We start from the raw sequence: 18,394 nt of genomic DNA, 5'->3' as shown, positions 1-18,394 counted from the left end.
TCTAAGATGCTTGAGAGTTACAGCCCTGAATTTATTTTAATTATGAATGTATACAATAAAAGTGATTTACTGATGATTAATTCAAATGTATCCAACAAAGAAAATGTATATTTCAGCAGCTGGGATTAAAGGCCAGAGGCCTGAATGTGTTTGAATGATATACATTTACAATGAGTCAAATACCACTTGTGTGCAACTAAATATTAACGTGTGATGATGAGATTTCTCTGTTCTATCATTATTCACTACCATTAAAAAATCACCTGTTATATTAATGTTCTTCTTCTCTACTTCAATAATGGCTATTTTAACAGACATACCGTATTATTTAGACACCAAATGTATTTACAATTGAAATAGTTATGGAATAATTTAAAAAACTATATATACTGACCTTTTAAGAAAAACTTTGCTAAAGCAATACACTTATATTCCAGCTTGTTATAGGCATTGTTTTACACTCGACACTGAAACAGGAACCTTTTCCTATTTTAATCTGCACACATGTTGATGCTTCCAGTTTCTTTTACCCATAACTAGTAATTTATTCTATTCTTAGTCAACTGTTGCTGAGGGATCTTTGTCGCTTTCTACCTGTAGTGACCGTTGCTTCCCAATAAAAAAGTCACTACGGTTGCTGTAATGCTTGTTCTGACGTGTGCCATAAATAACAAAGTCCAGTTTCAAATATAGGCATTTTATTCCTCACATAATCAGAGTAAACCACTTTCTCTTCAGTGCCATTTTCTCCTCAATGCCAATAAATCATAACATTTGCATTTGTTAAAACTTCACGGTCAAAAACTGTTTGCTTCCACCTATTAGCAACCACCTGTGCCCAATGAACCCACTGATTATATTACCTGTGGCCAGGATCACACCGGCACTACGCCCCCATGTGGTGGGAGGTTGTTCAAAAACAAAAACAACAAAATGGCTCTTACACTACCCTTTCAATAATAAAGCGTTTGTGGCAGGCGATCCAAAAAAATGTAACTTCAATGTATATTGACATTCACTACTTTAATGGCAATCTGTAATCTATTTATTACATAACAACCAGATCATTCCATATCACCAGATTATTTGTCCCCCTCATCACCCTTCGCTTGCATTAATGACCTGCAGCAGACAACATAGGCTCCAATCCTAAAAATAGACATTGGCCAAGGAAAAGCATTATTTTCTTGGTAAACATTCTGCAATGACTATTTTCTGACACAAATTCATCAAGACACACTGTAATAATCACACAGACAAATCACATTTAGTGTTTCTACTTCCACCTACTTTGCACTTCTAGTGTTAAGATAAAATATTGCAACATTATCATTTAACAAAATAATTGTTCTTTTACTTAAGTAAGCTTTTGAATGCATCTATTTGTGGTAAAAATACTTCTCCCACCACCGTGAAAATCCATGAACCTTTAACAAAGCCACTAATTCAAAGTGAAGCGCATCCCATAATAGGTTTTACTGCTGACCATTCGACACAGGAAAACAACAGCATTGTGACTTATGAGTAGTCGATAAGATACTCTGGATAAATCTGTTGTTTTTCAAAGATAACATAGATGCCGGGGTTGCTCTCGCTGTCAACACAGCTGTCGTAGAGGGTTTTGCCGTTTCCTTTTGGTGGGGGCCGGACAAAGCTGCTGTTCCCCCTGGTGTACTCCCCCACCAGGACCAGAGCAACAAACATGATCTTGCTCAGGCTTCTTTTGGCATATCTGTGTGAGTAGGACGCGTCTCTGGCAAAGTAACTCCCTAAAAAAAATAAGGCCGTGTTAATACTGACACAGTCCAAGTGTGATGGCCTCTTTTCTACTGCCATGGGAAAGTATGCTGCTTTTTTTTTCTGTTCTAAAAGCCTGATGAACCTGGAATAAGAGTTAAATGCTCTCATACCAAAATACAACACAACACAGTACATTTGTGGAAAAGACATTTGTATATTCATCACATGGAATGGCTGCTGAAGCTGTTTTACTGTACCTTTGCCATAGGACGTGCCATGGACACCACACATCCTCCAGTCAAAGTTTTGCTCACAGATGGCCTCAATCAGGGACTCGTCTGTCCCGTGGAACAAGTACTGCTCATTCACAGACTTAGCTGCATTCCTCTCCTTCATCTGCTCTTTCTGCCTGAACACACAATACAGGAAACATGAACGTGATGACATGCGACTGGTTATTATTTTCGCTTGGTTAAATCTAAAGTATCTTTTTTGCTTTGTTGATTAAATGCATCTATAAGCTCTGTTTTTGGTTTTTGGTCTACCAACATCTCGTTAACTGCTAAATGCTGCACTACGTTCATCTGCTAACTGTGTCTGCCTGCTGCTTTAGAGCCTGTTCCACTGAAAACGGCTGAAAATGGTGCCTATGAGAGCGGTGAGAGTGAACCCAAACTGTAAAGTTGAGGGCCAGAACAGAAAGGAGCTGAAAGTCACTAAAGTTGAGGGGAAATGCAGATTCAGGTGATAGTTCTCAGTAGGTTCATCACTACTAGCGGAGCGCCACCTTTCACATCGTTATTTGATACAATGTTGTTATAAAAATGTTGATTACAGCTTCAAGCCAAAAAGGCAGATCAGGATTTACCACTGAAAGACTTTCCACAGAGAGGGGTTCTGGACCCTCTGGATGTTGTTAATTTTACTCTGGGGCATGGTGCGCTTAAACAACTTCTCAATCATATTGTATTCCTTCGCAGATTGAGAGAGAGGTACGAGCTGAAAGATAGGAGCACAGTGCAGATAAACAGGTCATTAATGCATAAATTAATATCTAATGTCCAAAACAAGAAAACAACTGAAGTATTAAGCACAGTGCAGTAAAAAACACACACACACACACAAACACAACAGGGTGAACCCCTTTCAAATGATCATAATCCTATGAAACAGCAATATAACTACAAGCTTGTGTTTTTTTCTATAACCTCATTGATCATTTATCAAATAAACTGAAACATTGGACTGAAATTAATAATTAAACAGACACGTAAAAAAAAAAAACTGTTATTTTTGGGCAACAGGGAGAAAGGCAACACAGTAATACATGCTTTAAAAGAGACCTTGGATCCAAAATCCGGTTGGGCAGTCGTGTCCCAGTGGGATGGGAAACTTTCAGCTGTGGAGGAACTGGAGCCGTGTGATGATGCACTATGAGGAGACAAACACAAGAATTGTTTGACTAGTGAAGTCACTTGAGCCACAGAGACATCCAAAACAGCAATGTTAGAGTTCATCTTAAAATCTCCATTGAAAACTAAATGAGAAAATACCTCTTTAGCTTCGCCTCCACATCATGAGCAGACACAAAGCAAGGCCTCCTTCTGACCTCTCTCTTGGTTTTGTATTTTACATTCTGCTGATACATCTGCTGTGTTCCCGCTGCACCTTTGAAGTGGAGGATATACTGCTGTTTTCCAGTACCAAAAGGAATCTCTGTATCTCTGTCTGCCAGGTACACGTTCTCCAGAGTTTGAGAAGTGATAGAGGCCGGTATGCCATCGTCATTCTACAACAAAATAAACAGAGCCGACCGTAATCCATTTAAGGAAATCAATCAGTAAAGAATGAAGAGAAGAGAGTGGCAAGTCAACATGTACTCGTTATCTCACACAGGTAGGATAAGAACAGAAACCCATAGCTGCATTATTGTCTGACTGACCTGTCCGAACTCCAGCCACACCCCGCTGTCATCCTTCCAGTACCACAGCCACTGTGTTGTAAGAATGAAGTGAGGGGGCTTTGAGACAGAGGAGGCAGTGGACAGCCGACGAACTGGAGACCCTCCATATGTCATCGTCACGAAGTCAGCTGAGGGGGGGGAGGCAGAACTGAAAGCAAGCAGTAAAAGTAAATCAACAATTCCCTCATCCCCTAAAAGACTTGAACTACTATTTTTGTTTTGCTCTCGAATAATTCCCTAAGCCAGAGAAGTGTCTGTATGTCTCTGCGGTCCGTTTCTTCATTCATGCACCTTTGGAAAAGCAAGAATCTGTAAATCCCCGAGGTGGGCGACGGTGGATCCGTGCAGCTTGTGTCATTTCCTGGGTCACAGTAGGCTTTCTCAATGTCTTCGTTATTAGGCAGGTCATTCCATTTCACACCATCACTGTCCAACACCTGCCATCTGAACGGCAGATGCCAATGGACACGGGCACACTTCTCTGTGGAAACAAAACCCAACAATGACACAGAGGAAGTGGTGTACATCATCAATCTCTTCACATAGATCTACACATGTACTGAGAATAATGTGTTGACTGCAGTTGTGACTAGTTTCAGTGTTACCCTTGAAGCTGCAGTTTCTACGAATGTAGAAGAGGCAGATTTCATTCCTTTCAGCGTCGCTCATGGTTTTAGATGGTGGAGCAGAACTGGTAGGGGATCCGGGTTTCTTTGGGCAAAGCGGCTGAGAGAGGGGACTCACCTCTGGCAGCACTGCAGGAGAAAAGCACACACACACACACACACACACACACACACACACACACACACACACACACACCCCAAATCTACCGTGCTAACTTAAGATGAAGTTTTAAAAGGTTTCTATAAAAACATCCTTGTTCTTTACCGGGAACAGCAACAGCTCCTCTCTCCTGTTGACCCAGGATGATGAATTTATTTCTGTAGATCTCCAGAAGGTTTTTAACATTCTCCTGACTGACTCCTCGGAGAGCCTTTGTTTCTCGCACATCAACAGTATGGGATCTCTTACAGGAAGAGCCGAACTTGCAGTCACCCTGGAGAAAGTGCAGGCAGACGTGGAGCTTGGTGCACGAGGTGGTGAATTTGCAGGAACCGTGCAAACCATTTCCCTTGTTGTAATGTGGGCAGATCTGGGAGGGGTGTACATATCATTACGGCAAACATGTTTGACAGTTCATTCGGGTAAATGTACATGACTCTCTACACACTATCAAGAGATTGTGAATTGCCACCTCTGCCTCCCAGTGTTACCAGTACAACCTACCTCAGGAAGCAGATACGGATCATTCTGCAGTAACAGCTGGAACAGCTGTTTCTCTGTCAAATCCTGAAGCCCATATCTTTTCAAAGGCTCTGCATTGTATGGATAAACCAGACTATGGGGATTTTTACACTTGACTCTGAAAAATGAATAAAATATAATGTCAGTGAACGGTACTAGTTCTACTGAATCAACCACTGAACAAAATACACAGTATCCATTTGGTCTCTGTAAACATGGAGGCCTCGACAGTTTTGAAAGTTAAACATTTGAGTTCTTTGAGGTTATCTAATCAAACTTTTCCTAGAAGCTAAATGTGGGCCATAAGCCGCTTCACTCCATAAGGGGTTATATAACGCGGCACTCTGCACACTGCTTTTTAATTGACTACTTGCAGTACACAGTTAAGAGTGAGCTATTCAGGGTCATTACATGATGTGCGTTACTGCCATCTTCTGGTCCAAAAAGGACTTATACCTAATGTAGGCTATGCACAGCCGGTCTCTGTCAAAGTTTGTTTTGTTCACCGCAGAGGCCCAAACAGACTGTCAGAGACAGGAGAGTGAGAACACGCCCAGATAGGCCAGAGGAAAGAGCTGACGTCAATCAGGAAACCACACACCTGTGTATGTCTGTGTGTGCTTTAACGTTTAAAACGCCTGAGCGTCTACTGCTCTTACTGCTGTACAGTTTGTTTACATTTAGCCTACTAAGTCATAAAGCAAATAAAGCCTCTAAACGTCCATCCATCCATCCATTATCCAAACCGCTTATCCTGTTGAGGGTCGCGGGGCGCTGGAGCCGATCCCAGCTATCATTGGGCGAAGGCAGGGTACACCCTGGACAGGTCGCCAGTTCATCGCAGGGCGCCTTTAAACTTGAACAACTGTTTTAATCATTTTTTGTTATATACACTCATACGCAGGGCCGCCTACCACCATTAACTTTGAGCACCACAGCTTGATAAAAGATTACAAAAACCTCCAAATGTAACGTAATCACAGTGTGCTACTTACCCGAACGTGCAGTCTCCGCACACGTAATACCTGCACAGGTGTAACGCATCGCACCGAGGACACTCTCCGGGTTTCTTCTGACAGATCCGCAGACTGGTTTTAGCCACTACCAGACTGTCCTGGCTGAGGATTTGTTTACCGACGACCTTCTGTCTGCCTTCCTGGATGGCTATTTTACTGTCGTCGAAGAGGACGCCCTGGAGGACGGCTTTCGCTACAGTGAAGTTCTGTGCGATCTTCTCGTCCAGCTGCTTGAAGTCCATACATCCCTGGTGGTCGCACAGGGTCTTGGTGACAAATTTGGAGACGACTGAAGTCATCCTGAAAAGAGTTTTAACCAAATCCGATCCGCTGTTGCTGAGGCAGGACCGACTCGACTAGAGCGACGCGTAACTTCAGAGAAACGAAACTGAAACGGCTGAAGAAAGAGAAAAGAAAGCGAAAAGAAAAAAAAGGGATGTTAGGCCTGCCTCTAAAATACAATATTCTAATCTAAAATATGTTGTTATCAACACGCTTCTTTTATATTTCAAACTTTTAGTTAAAGAGGTGGGCATTCAGATGAGGGGAATTTATTATTGTCGGTTTACGCCAATATTTCCACATTGTTATCAGATACATTCACATCTAACACACAGACACAGTCCTCAAATCAACGACAGAATGCTGTGATTAAAATCACTCTATAAACACTAACAGAGGTCACATCTGTATGACCTCTGTTGTTGTTTACAGAGCACGTGAGGGCAACACAAGCCCTAGCAACCACAGCAAGCGTTTCTGTGTACCATAGCAACCATGGAGGATGAGGTTTCGTTGGCGGAAGAAACAAGGAAAGAGGTCCCACGAGAACAAAGAGAAGTCCTCTACAACCGAGTCGAAGAACTAAAGTAATGAAAATAAATATTCACAACCCTCTATGGCTCAACCGTGACGTGTGTTACCCTAAACATGGCTTTATTACCTGGTTTGTGCAACCTGCTAATGCTAAACTAGCAAACTGTTAGCTCTGTTGAGCAATATGCTTAAAGCAGTATTATATATATTCTATCAGTTTAAGAGCTCTACTAGTTAAAGCATCACTAACTCGATCCTAGAACCACGAGCTAGAGTAACATTTAAATTAGGCAGCTAGGTCATATTATGTTGAAAATACTTTTGTGGAGGTCTTTGCATTTTAATATCAACTGTTACGCAATAAGGTGAGCTCCTGTTTCCCTATACAGATGGTCAGAGGTGAGTGAATAAGCTACGTTTGACAGTTGGTTAGGTTTACCTTTTAGCTTCAGGCATCTTCTTTGGCTGCTTTTTAAGTTGCTGATATTCACTTCTTCCACCCAAGATGTTCCAATGCAGCCCTCCTGGCAGAGATCGACATGTTTGATCGGTTCATCGGTCGCATTGATCCTGGGGACATGGTGTCCCATGCTGGGGGAGACGGTCCAGGGGCAGCAGGAGCCTCCAGCCTGGAGGGTGGGGTAAGTGCACCCAGTGACTAGACTTCTTTATTAAACATACAAAACTCACTCTGCACAAACAGAAAGACATTATGTAGATAAAGATATTAAAAAAAATTTCGGGTTTCGATGATTAATCTTGCTCCAAGTCACAACCAGCACAGGATGAACTCAAATACTTTTGGGGTTGAAAGAGTGACAACATACTGCTCCATATTAGCGATCCTTTTTGTGGCCTGCCTAAATCATGATTCAAATTCTGTTGCCTGGACAGAAGACCTCTCTGCACTGTACTCCTGAACGCCCCACATTATTTTATATGTGTCTTGTCAGGGTCGTGGGCGAAGGTCCAACATATCAGAACCCCTCCAGCAGCTGACCTTGGAACAAAAACTTTATGTGGCAAAGAGAGAAGTAACGGAGACACGACAAGACCAGGAGAAACTCAGACAGAGACATGAGAGAATTCAGGACAACTACGAGGTTACAACACACCCATGCACAAGAAACAAAAACAAACGCACACCTACAGAGCATTCCTTTGCAGTGACTCTGCTCGTCTCTCCAGGCCTCTCTGAAAGAAGCAGAACTGCGTCTTGCAGAAATCCGGAAGGCTAAGAACAAGTTTGAAAGCAAACTGCTCAAACCTACGAAGGACAACAGGTTGGAAATGAAGGAGCCCGAGAAGGTGCTTCGGTACATCGAAGACAAGTCAAAGGTAATAATTAGGTTCGGTCTTATGACATGAGCCTGTGCAAAGTACAAAACTAGACTTTAGTTTGTTGTTTTTATCTGTCAACATATCTCATTGTTGTCAGCTACTGCATTAGCCTTTCCACCTTAAAATGCCATCTTAACATTATTATTATTCCATAATCCATATTCCAGTTATTCGGATTGTCTGATGTTTAATTCACCAGTTGTTTTAATGATATTACAGAAAAAGTAAGGTGACGTCAAATATATCGTAGTAATCACTGTTATCCTGTGCTTTTGTATTCTGATGCTTTGATAATATAGTTCTTGAAACTCTCACGCCAATAAAGCTGAATTTGACTCGAGTATTTTTTGAGTAATGTTTTCTTCCTTTGCCAGTGCTCTCGCAACCCCTACCCACATTCACCATCTTCCTCCCTTTGTCTGCTCTGTTCACAAACAGGTGGCCCAGTTGGAGAAGTTTAATCTGAAGAACCGGATGCTGAAGGCCCACGAGAAGAAGCTCCAGCAGCAGCTTCAGCAGAAAAAAGAGACGGGAAAAGCAGAGTACGAGGTAGAGCAAAGTGTTGAAAAGTTTTATCAATTATATCAATAGATTGTCAGTTGATTGTGCGGTTTGTCAATTAGACTGCTATGCAAGAGAACAGTAAATCACAGTCTGCGATCAGATTCCGCTCGTTAGCGACTGTAACAACATATTGGTACTGTGTGTTGTTTCTAGGACGTTTTCCAGGAATACAGCGAGCAGACAATTGTCAGAGACCTGGACGAACTTCAAGTCAACAAATCGAAAGTGCTACGTATCCTCGGTTCACACAAGGTAACTCATTAGAAATGTGCGTGTGAGAGAGAGAGATCATTTTCTCCGTGTAATTTAGTGTCGATGGATGAAACCGCCGTTGCAGTGTCGCTTGACCGTAGCTTCAGCTTGTGTCTCTGTGTCAACAGGAGGAGCTGCAGAGAGTGACACGGGAGGCCGCAGAGCTGAGCAGTGACATCACCAACAGGAAGCAGATGCTGGCAAACATTGAGGAGAAGATACAGCACGCTGAGGAGGTTTGTCATCCAAAAATGATTCAAACTTTAAGGACCCAACTCAAAGCCCAAACGCATGAATCAATTAAAACTTCATCTCTCCCTCTTTTTCTTCCTTACACCATACTCATCTCCTGCTCTTTAAAGTAATTCAGTTTGTGTTCTTCATCCCTTCCACTTCATTGTCTCTCTCTTCAGGAGCGTTTAAAGGCAGAGGCCCTCAACCAACACTTGCACCGCCAGCTGACAGATTATGAGGCTCCTGATATCACCGAGTACATGCGTGTCAAGGACAAACACAAGAAGCTGCAGCGGAGCATTCACACTTGGGAGAGAAAGTCTGGGATCGCTGAGGTAAACCATATTTTAGTTCTCCAAATACAGCCAGCTCTCTCCCGGATTCTCTGTCCCCTGTGTCAAAATGGGATAATATTTTTTTTTGCCACGCCTCAGTCCAGCTGCAGAAAGAAACGGTTGTGTGGCAGTATTCGAGACAATGGGCTCTCTCTTCTCTGTTATCACCAGATGGCATTGAAGACTACAGCCTGGAGCGCACAGAGAGCCACTCTTACTCCTGCAGACAGAGCCGAGGCTGGAGCTAGAACCGGGAGGAACCAAATCACCGTAAAGCTCCCACACATCGATTAGAGAATCAGCAAGCCTCCGGGATTCATAAAAAAAACAAGTACGTTGAGTGGCAGAAAGGAACATTTGCTCCTGTTGCAAACACCCTGTTTCACAATATTACAATCACCCAGCATCTGATGTCACTATACACTCTGCTAATGCCTGTTGCCTTGAAGCTTTAATCCTTATCATGTCTTTAGTTTTTTTTTTTTTCCACTTGCACTCATGTCCTTGGGAGATTTACTCTTCGCCATAATGAAGAATGAAATGTACAGTAGATGTTCTGCGAATGTAAAACCTTGCTCCATCAATCCTTGATCCCTTCATCTTTTTTTTTTCACACTTTACTTTTGTTGTTCCCTTAATCTTTGTATCCTGAATTATGTTGAGTAATGAAACTTTATGCCCAATACTATATTGGTTAATATGCAGTCACCATAATGTACTCCATTCAATGTTATGTCATTTATGCTCTTTATGATTTAACAGTTGCTAGAATTATCAGAAAATCTTGATTATTTGCATTTCTCATTTGGAATAAAATAATCTCTTTTCTCTGGTTCATTATAGTTTCACTGACTGAACTCCACTTCATTTTTTTCTGACAGCTATTAGTTACTTTGCAGTATTAGATTTTACATACAGAACCTGCGTATGATTGTAGAAGATTAAATTACCCAACAATATATAAAGTAGCTAAGATTATCTTCACTGACCTGCAGCATTAAAGCACCAATCCAACATGAACATGGCAGAAGCATTTTACTATTAAAATGATCTATGTATAAAATATTACTGTGGAATGGCCCACTCTGCATGAGTAGTTAGTTTTAACAATTTAGGGCTTTCACTTGTAATGTAGTATTTTTATACTGTGCTTTTTTAAAATATTTCCACTATTAACCAAGTAAAATGATCTGAATACTTCCACCACCGACTATTAGTAAACAAAAGTTTAAGTTACTCGATATGAAAAGTGGGGTTAAAAAAAAAAATCTACCTAGATTCGACAAACCATTTCCTTTATTAGAAAGAAATCCTTTGAGGTATAAGCCCTCAGAGCTCTAAATGTTATGTCACATGCCGTATATACATAAAAGTGCAATGTCACGATGGGTAAGCAGTTTATTTATTATTCATTCTGTCATATAACTGTCTGGAAAATAGCATCGTTACTTATTCATGTTCTTCCTGCACTGCATCTTCTCAAATAAAAACACAGAATCTGACATGAAAACGCAACAGTACAGAATGTCCGAAGTTCCTCTAAAACATTTTCCAAAGGCACTTTCACAAGTACATACTACAGATGTACGGGACACCACAGAGCAGCTTACAGCCTACAGACGGCATAACTGAGTCCTACTGTTGATGATAACATAACATAGTGACAAAAGCACTTTATTTATTTTACAACTGGATTTATACTGCATCATTTCTTCCAAGTCATTTCTACCCAGAAACAATACAAACATAACAAAACAAAAAATATTAAACAAATAATGAAAGTTAGTAAGTCAGAAATTAATCGTCTTTTGACTATTATACACACAATACCTGTCAAGTCAAAGATAGTGTAAACCTGCTGTTAGAGAGCATTGCTTAGTCAGCCTTTTCTGTGTGTTATTACGCCAGCCAAACATTTCCAGGACATGCACCCAGTTCTGTTACGTCTACAGTGCCGACCGGATTTTGAAAAAGACAGTCGAGCTGTGCCGTCACGCGGTTGGAACTCTGGCACATACATTTAATGGAGCTGTTGCATTCAAAAGCATTACTCGACCTGCACTGCACACGCACACACACACACAAGCCGTTTATCACAGAGACTTCCTCCAGTTTTCTGCCACATGTCAGGCATTTCATCATCGACAGAGAACGCCTCGATATCAGTCAGAGAACAATTCAAAAACACATCGCTGACATTCTCACCTGAAACAGACCGGAGGGACACGGAGTGAGCGGCTGTTTTCAGAGAAGCATAGGAAGCAGGGGGAACATATTATGGAGGCTTTCACACTAACAGTCATTAGGTCCATGGCTACCGGCAGCACTCCCACAGGGCGCTGCTATGAGTCTACACACACACACACACACACACGTCAACATGAAATATGCCTACATCATATCTGGAGGTTCACATCCATACTTTTTAAATCGCACAGTCATGTCTTTGGGTAGATCAAGCCAGGCAAGGCGTAAAAAGAAGCTGTGGCACGTCTTCCACACTGTGTAATATAGCATTATGTGTCGTATATATACTGTAGGTAGGAAATGATTGGTCATCATAATGTTTCACACTGCTCCACCATTTCTTATACAGATGCAAAGGCATACGTTATTACGAGGCATGTTTTATTCCTGCATCATGAGTTATTGATGCAGGAATTCAAGAATGCATCAAGTTCATAATGAAGTAGTGGTTTTATCCAATAGTCGTATCTCATTCCAGACAATGTGGAAGCATGTTAAAATAACTGAGTGACTCCAGCACAGAGGTGATCTTTGTACATTTCTGAGACACAACAGATGGTGTGCCTTGCCTAAGAAAGCTGCAGTTTACACACTAGTGAGGAAAGCACACTGCTAATCAGCACTATTATCTATTAACATAGTATTGGTAGTTAAGGGATCCTCAGTCCGACCTTCAAAGCATTTCTGTCCAGGTAGTCACAGCACCTTTAGAATATTCTAACATGTGAAATCAGTTACATCTCTAAGTCGATAAGGCCTTACAACCAGTTCACAACACCTTCGATGGCCGTCCTACGTAAGAGCAAAAAAAAAAAAAAAGTACATAATTTAGTTCCGTGTGTGAGAATGCCACTCTGGTCACTACAGTTCTCATCAAAAAGCCTTTCAGGTTCAGTGGTTAAACAGTGGAGCTACATGCAGCGTGTTTTGTTCATTAATGTCTGTAAACTAATCTAACTAGTGTACGTTTCTCTAAAACCTTGAAGGAAGCCTTTGTGATTTGTTGTTTGAATTTCTTTGAAAAAAAGAGAAGAGATTTGTTAGATAATAAACTAAGCACATTAACACATAACTGTGCACGCTATTGAGACAGAAGATTAGTCCGGCTGACGAATCTGCCACCGCTGTAACGCTCCTACATGTTTCTAAATCTATGAAGACTCGACACTGGTGGCATCTTGCAGCCTCCTGGAAGTTGATCGTTTTTGTTTTACATCTCTGGATCCCTTCCCAGAGTTACATGGTGCAGGACTTGTCCAGAGGGTCCTGAGCAGATGTAGCTGGAGGCTGTGAGGCCTGGTTGGACTTGGGCAGGAGCATGGGCTTGGGCCTCAAGGCGGGGGGTTTGAGTTGCACCCCCATGCGGGGTGCTACCAGAGGCTTGAAGGTGCTCATAGTATCGCTGGAGGAGCTGGTGCTGCGGCGGATGGGAGGCTCAGTGTTGGCAGTGGACCTCAGCATGATGCCGTGGATGGGGCTGAGGGACTCGCTGGAGCTGGCCGGCGTGGGACCCCCGCCGCTGCCGCCGGAGGTCTGCCGCTGCTCAAGGGTGTCCAGCACCACGTCGGGGGCGTGCTTAGCCGAGCTCTGACGCTCCAGCTCACGCAGCTCATTCAGAGCAGTGTTCATGGTTTCTTCTATGTCCTGCAGGAGACAGAGAGAGTGAGTGTGAGAGAGAGAGGGGGGGTGGGGGGTGGTGGATGAGGGAGATGAGTGACAGACAGAAGGGTTGGGATTCAATATGAGAGGAAACTAAAAGAGAAGGTAAGAGGGAGAAAGAAACAGGAGGTTATATGGACGGCAAAGACGAGAGACGGAGAAAGTAGAGTACGGCACAAAATGTTAACAGAAGACCACACTGACAGTTGTTTTATGGAAACACCAAGCATGCATTATACACGCAGAGTAAGTAGAGAGTATTACTTCGCACCGGCACCTCTCCCTCTGCATGCTAATGACTTTGGATAGCGTAGGAGATGCAGAGATGACAAGATGTGTCCATCTGAGCATGCTCCCAGTAGGCAGACAGACAGCCCAGCACAGCGTAAAGTGCTCTCTGTGACCTCTGCTTTGCAATCGAGCGGAGGCTTTACTATTATATGCAAGTATGTGATGCACAAATGGATGTCTGCTTGAACAAAAAGTATTACCAGTTAGGCAGTGATATATTCTGTGATAGTTTTTCATATTTTTTATTGTTTTTAGCATGCTCTCAATCAAGACTGCAAATATACTGCAATGAGTCCCAGTGTCGAGCTATGCTCCCTGCTGTCTGCCTGTGAAGCTAGTCTTTTGCGTGTATTTAGCACACGGACACAGCTGCAGCCAGAGGAAGCAGAGGACAGGGATGGACTATGTTTTTACAGGGCGGTGCAGGGCTTTGATGGTGGAGGGAGCTGCGGTCGGGTCGCTGCTCGTCCCGCGCTGACCTGTGCGATGGTCTCCGGATCCAGGGGCTTGCCGCCTTGGTGGTGGTGGTGGTGGTGGTGGTGGTGGGGGTCAGGGAAGCCCGTGTACTGGCCCGAGGAGGTGGAGCGGCGGATCGGGGGGCTCTCTATCTTCTTCAGCGACTCGTTGCGGCTGATGTTGGTCAGACTGCCGAGGCCGGTGCGGCGGCGGCGTTCAGGGCTGTCCATGGGCATGTGGTTGCGACTCCGCAGCATGTCCCGTGGGCTGAAGTGGCCTATGACTGGGGAGCCCATCTCCGGGGTGTGTCCTCCGTGACCATGCTGGGAGGGATGCACCATGCAGTGGACATCACTGGGGCGTGCAGGGGGCCGCCGGGATGGTGGTTCTGATCTTTTCTTGTGCCTGCTGGGAGAGACGAGTGGGGGCGGAGAGGAAACAACAAAGCTAATTATTATTCCATTACAGCTTCCATCTTTTACCCATACATTGCACCTTGAGTTAAGCAGCTTGTCTTTTTACTCAAAGCTATTGTGCCACTTTACATCTTCCAAACCTTTTAGGAACTTAAACAGAGGGCAGTCTTACTCTGAAAACACAGTAACCCTTCAGGTTTTCTATATTACAATATGTGGGCATGCATCCTCAAACATTTTCCACTGCTGGAATAAAACAAAACAATCATCAGTGGCGTGATAGGAACCCTGATGTCAGTGCCCAACAGCTCCGACCAGCTTATTTGGAGAGCCGGTAGAGAGAACCTGGCTCCCAGCCAGAGCAGGGAGGTCTGTTTGTCAGAGCACCACTACAGGCTCCCTGGGAGAAGCTACAGCTGCCTCAGGAGTACAGATGTCCTCTATCTGAACCTGGACCAGCACAGCCACACACACACAGCCACACACACACACACACACACACACACACACACGCTACAAGTTATGCACAATGTTTTACCACAGTAACGTCTACTCCTTCGAGGCGGTTCTATTGCACCATAAAAGGTCAATACAGCACCACATCCTCCTCAGTGTGGCTCTAATGGGCTCTGCTCTGCATAATTATGACGAAGCAGTTATCATCACTTTCAGTCTAGCAGCTAGATGACTAGAAATATAAGTAAGCATAACTGGTGGCAAAGCAGTTCATTGAGAGAATCTAACAATAGAGTTACCTGATATTTCTTACATAACATCTCATTTAAGGTAAAAAAAAGAAACTTAAAATATAATCTCAGTATTATACAGTCACTCTTTCAGTTGGTGTAACCTTTTTCTGAAATGGCGACAACATGAAATATTAAATCAATATCATCTGAAGGCTGATAGATGCCAGATTAACTATTTTCATTCTGCATTATTGGTTTGTTGTGATGATGAACCAGCAGTGATGTACTCATCCTTTAATCACTTCTCCGGGGCAAATGGCTTCATCTGAGAGTTTGCGTCTGCCTAATGAACGCCGTCTCAGCCATTATCATTAAGACTTACAGGCAGCGGCATCACGGCGCTAAACTAAAAGCAATAATGAGTACGGATATTAAGGACCGCGAGGGTCTCAGAGAACGTAATTGCAACTCTTCGTGCAAAGCCACAGAAAACTGCCAGCCTCTACATTAATTAGAAAAGTCCAAACAGCCGCGTGTGCTTATGTAACACCCTGAAACACGTACCTGCTCAAACGCTGCAAAACAGAGGGAACAAAATATCTGAATGTAATACAATGTAAAACGTATGAATTAAGCTTCTTGACAGCGCTAATAGCTGCTGATGATAGTTAAAGACTCATTGGTGGAGCGGTGCGCGCGGTGAGAGAGAAATATATATTTTTCTGACTGCAGTGAGGAATATGGATTAGTAAACAACTGCAGGAACCACTGACCCCCAGCAGGGGGAGCAGTGTACATTCATAACACCTGTGTGCCTCTGGGACAGAGTGTACAACAACAGGCACTGCAACTTACTCTGAGAGCTGTCCCCCACACTGACGGCCCACCCTTTGTTTCTATGGCCCTCTGCTAATTATAATACATATCACAAGGAATTCCAGGAGTTCCTCTCCACCATAACAGAAAGCGGACCAACTCTTAATACTTGGTATGACCCCATGAGTGTGCACCCTCTCCACTAAAAGAGGTACTAATTTAACTGTCCCGTTTACTGACACTCGCTTAGATCGTGATGCCAAACTCTACAAGAGGGCCCCGTCTGGTGAGTGTTGTTGTTGATGGAGAACACCAGGAGAGGAAAATATCTAAATAAAGCTCAGGATATAAATGATTCAACACATATGAGGATTGTTTGAATAGTAGAGCACAAAAAGTAAGGGGGGGGGGGGGGGGGGTGACAGGTAGAGAGTGTTGTTGTAGAGGAGCTTCATTAATGCCGACGTGAAAAAGATGAGTCATTCACATATATTCGCCGTTCCGCATACAAATTCCTGCAGTGGGTTAAATATGGCCTTTAGTATGAATCATCACGTTTCGACAGTGAAGTAGAGGGAGTGAGTGTGACTCTGAATAAAATAGCATTTGTTCACGGGCTTGGCAAGAGCCGCCAACAGACGCTTCAAGGTCAGCTTACTCCACCACCAGAAACGCAGCAATGAAGAGGGGAGCGGGAGACAAGATCCTGGCTCGCCACCAGCAGACAGACGCTGCCAAAAAGTCTGAGGTGTGACTGGATACGTGTGCGTGTGTCTCCTCTCTCTGTGCATGTGTATGTTTGTGTGACCAGTTGATACCAGCCGGGTATTGAAAACTCATACTATATCATAATAACATAAGAGTGGGAGAGAGGTATTTAAGCTGAGAGATGGGAGCCGAGGACACAGAATGACAGGAGGCAGCATATGTAACAATGAGGATTGGGTGCATACTGTGCACAGGTGTCTCCTGCTTCCTACAGCCTTGCTCGTATTAACAAGCAAATCAGATACATGCTGTTAAACCACTCTCGGTGTGAGCTTGCGTCGAAGTAAACGGTTGAAAACAAGGATATTTTCAGCATCATACAATAGTCTAAGTCCCAAAAATGTAAAGTTTGTTTATTTTCCAAGTGTCTGGAGTTGGAGTGTTGGTATTCACACCTGAGGCTATTTCAAGCATCTTAGATGATGCAACACTGACGTTGTTCCAGACATGTCAGTCGTCATTGGATTGGCCGTCTCTTCATTAGATAGAGCTGATGTCCAAGATGTGTCGCGGTCACACATTGGTCACTATGGTGACAGCAGGACTGGCACTAATTAACAGTGGGATGCATGATAACACCCAACATGTATAATGAACATAGTTATTAAAATACTCACAGGACCTTGCTCCTTATCTGGTGAGCAGCAGTGTTTTTAACTTATTGTGCTAAACACATAAAACTTACACCGAAGAACATCAGGTGTTTAGAACAGCAAAACGTTCGTGGACTGTTTAGAGAATGCAAAGATTTTTTTAAATGCCAGATTCCTACTTTGAGGTCCTTTATAGAAATTGTTTATATATCACAGCCGTGTGAAAACCAACCTGGTAATATAGGCCTCAGAGATCCTGGTGTCAGAGGGCGAGCCGATGTCTTTTCCCAGGCATTTCTCCTCTCCAGCGTGGTCGCTGCTGGCCTCGCTGTCAGCCTTCTGACTCAGAGTGTCTGAGAAGTTGTCATCTCTGGGACACAGAGACAGAGTGACATTGAGACGTGGAAAGAGCAAGAGGAAGTGACAGAAAAAGAGACAGACAAAAGGAGAAATCAGCAAATCAGTCGATCTTTCGTATTTGCACAGTTCTCCAATGACAGTATTTCATATCAGTTTCCTGCGAGTCAGCACCCCCCCCCCCCCCCTCCCAAGGTCCAGAGAGTCCGATGAGTCATATGCCTCGGCCTGTGATGTACTCTGACACGCAAACACCCACACACAAGCCAGCTGTATGGCTTTCAGTGAGGTGTGTGACTGGAGACTGGGTACAGTTGGTGCCTATCAGGTGGCAGCAATCAGAGCCACTGAGCTGCACGGCTGCCTCTGATGATGTGCATTATTCGATACAAAACACAGTCGCTTATTTAGCGTATCCACATGAATGCACAGAGACAGAGACGGAGCGAGGGCGAGCACTTCTCCGCCTGTGGAGGCGGCGGTAAACAAAATGTACAGACAGTCACGAGGAAGTTGAAAAGAGACATCCTGTG

The 18,394-nt window shown here is 43.4% G+C and overlaps 3 protein-coding genes across 4 annotated transcripts in view; 1 reads left to right on the top strand and 2 right to left on the bottom strand.

Annotated features, from left to right (window-relative positions):
• Positions 1 to 681: 681 nt before the first annotated feature.
• parp12a (poly (ADP-ribose) polymerase family, member 12a) lies at positions 682 to 6,410 on the bottom strand. Its single transcript, XM_076088789.1, has 11 exons — positions 6,007 to 6,410; positions 4,994 to 5,129; positions 4,595 to 4,859; positions 4,309 to 4,458; positions 3,995 to 4,184; positions 3,683 to 3,851; positions 3,294 to 3,529; positions 3,084 to 3,171; positions 2,609 to 2,739; positions 1,998 to 2,149; positions 682 to 1,769 (listed from the first exon to the last, which is right to left on the bottom strand). The coding sequence occupies exons 1-11, from the start codon at positions 6,324 to 6,326 to the stop codon at positions 1,519 to 1,521; spliced, it is 2,088 nt and encodes a 695-aa protein (XP_075944904.1). The 5' UTR covers positions 6,327 to 6,410; the 3' UTR covers positions 682 to 1,518.
• Positions 5,885 to 10,587, top strand: cfap263 (cilia and flagella associated protein 263). The gene is made up of 9 exons (XM_076088790.1): positions 5,885 to 6,896; positions 7,349 to 7,484; positions 7,797 to 7,946; positions 8,032 to 8,181; positions 8,623 to 8,733; positions 8,902 to 9,000; positions 9,129 to 9,236; positions 9,414 to 9,569; positions 9,741 to 10,587. The coding sequence occupies exons 1-9, from the start codon at positions 6,805 to 6,807 to the stop codon at positions 9,861 to 9,863; spliced, it is 1,125 nt and encodes a 374-aa protein (XP_075944905.1). The 5' UTR covers positions 5,885 to 6,804; the 3' UTR covers positions 9,864 to 10,587.
• Positions 10,588 to 10,847: 260 nt separating this feature from the next.
• The window catches only part of srgap1a (SLIT-ROBO Rho GTPase activating protein 1a), a 74,720-nt gene continuing 67,173 nt past the window's right edge, over positions 10,848 to 18,394 (bottom strand). For both annotated transcript variants that reach the window (XM_076088788.1, XM_076088787.1), the window contains exons 20-22: positions 17,737 to 17,874; positions 14,246 to 14,630; positions 10,848 to 13,460 (exon numbers count right to left, since the gene is read on the bottom strand). In XM_076088788.1, coding sequence (XP_075944903.1) covers positions 13,053 to 13,460; positions 14,246 to 14,630; positions 17,737 to 17,874 — 931 coding nt within the window. In that variant the 3' untranslated portion in view covers positions 10,848 to 13,052. The remainder of the gene's footprint in view (positions 13,461 to 14,245; positions 14,631 to 17,736; positions 17,875 to 18,394) is intronic.

The sequence above is a fragment of the Anarhichas minor genome, unplaced genomic scaffold (genome assembly GCF_050575085.1).
Source record: "Anarhichas minor isolate MPS153535 unplaced genomic scaffold, ASM5057508v1 ptg000011l, whole genome shotgun sequence".
Lineage (NCBI taxonomy): Eukaryota > Metazoa > Chordata > Actinopteri > Perciformes > Anarhichadidae > Anarhichas > Anarhichas minor.
The sequence above is the reverse complement of the archived record's forward strand: the minus strand, read 5'-3'. Positions and strand labels throughout refer to the sequence as shown.

Excerpts from the sequence above, each read along its gene's own strand:
- parp12a (XM_076088789.1), bottom strand. The coding sequence starts at position 6,326 with ATGACTTCAGTCGTCTCCAAATTTGTCACCAAGACCCTGTGCGACCAC. Across the intron at positions 3,530-3,682 it reads TGTGGCTGGAGTTCGGACAG|AATGACGATGGCATACCGGC; the intron begins GTCAGTCAGACA and ends ATTTTGTTGTAG. Across the intron at positions 2,150-2,608 it reads CTGTGGAAAGTCTTTCAGTG|GCAGAAAGAGCAGATGAAGG; the intron begins GTAAATCCTGAT and ends TTGTGTGTTCAG.
- cfap263 (XM_076088790.1), top strand. The coding sequence starts at position 6,805 with ATGGAGGATGAGGTTTCGTTGGCGGAAGAAACAAGGAAAGAGGTCCCA. Across the intron at positions 8,734-8,901 it reads CGGGAAAAGCAGAGTACGAG|GACGTTTTCCAGGAATACAG; the intron begins GTAGAGCAAAGT and ends TGTTGTTTCTAG. Across the intron at positions 9,237-9,413 it reads AGATACAGCACGCTGAGGAG|GAGCGTTTAAAGGCAGAGGC; the intron begins GTTTGTCATCCA and ends CTCTCTCTTCAG.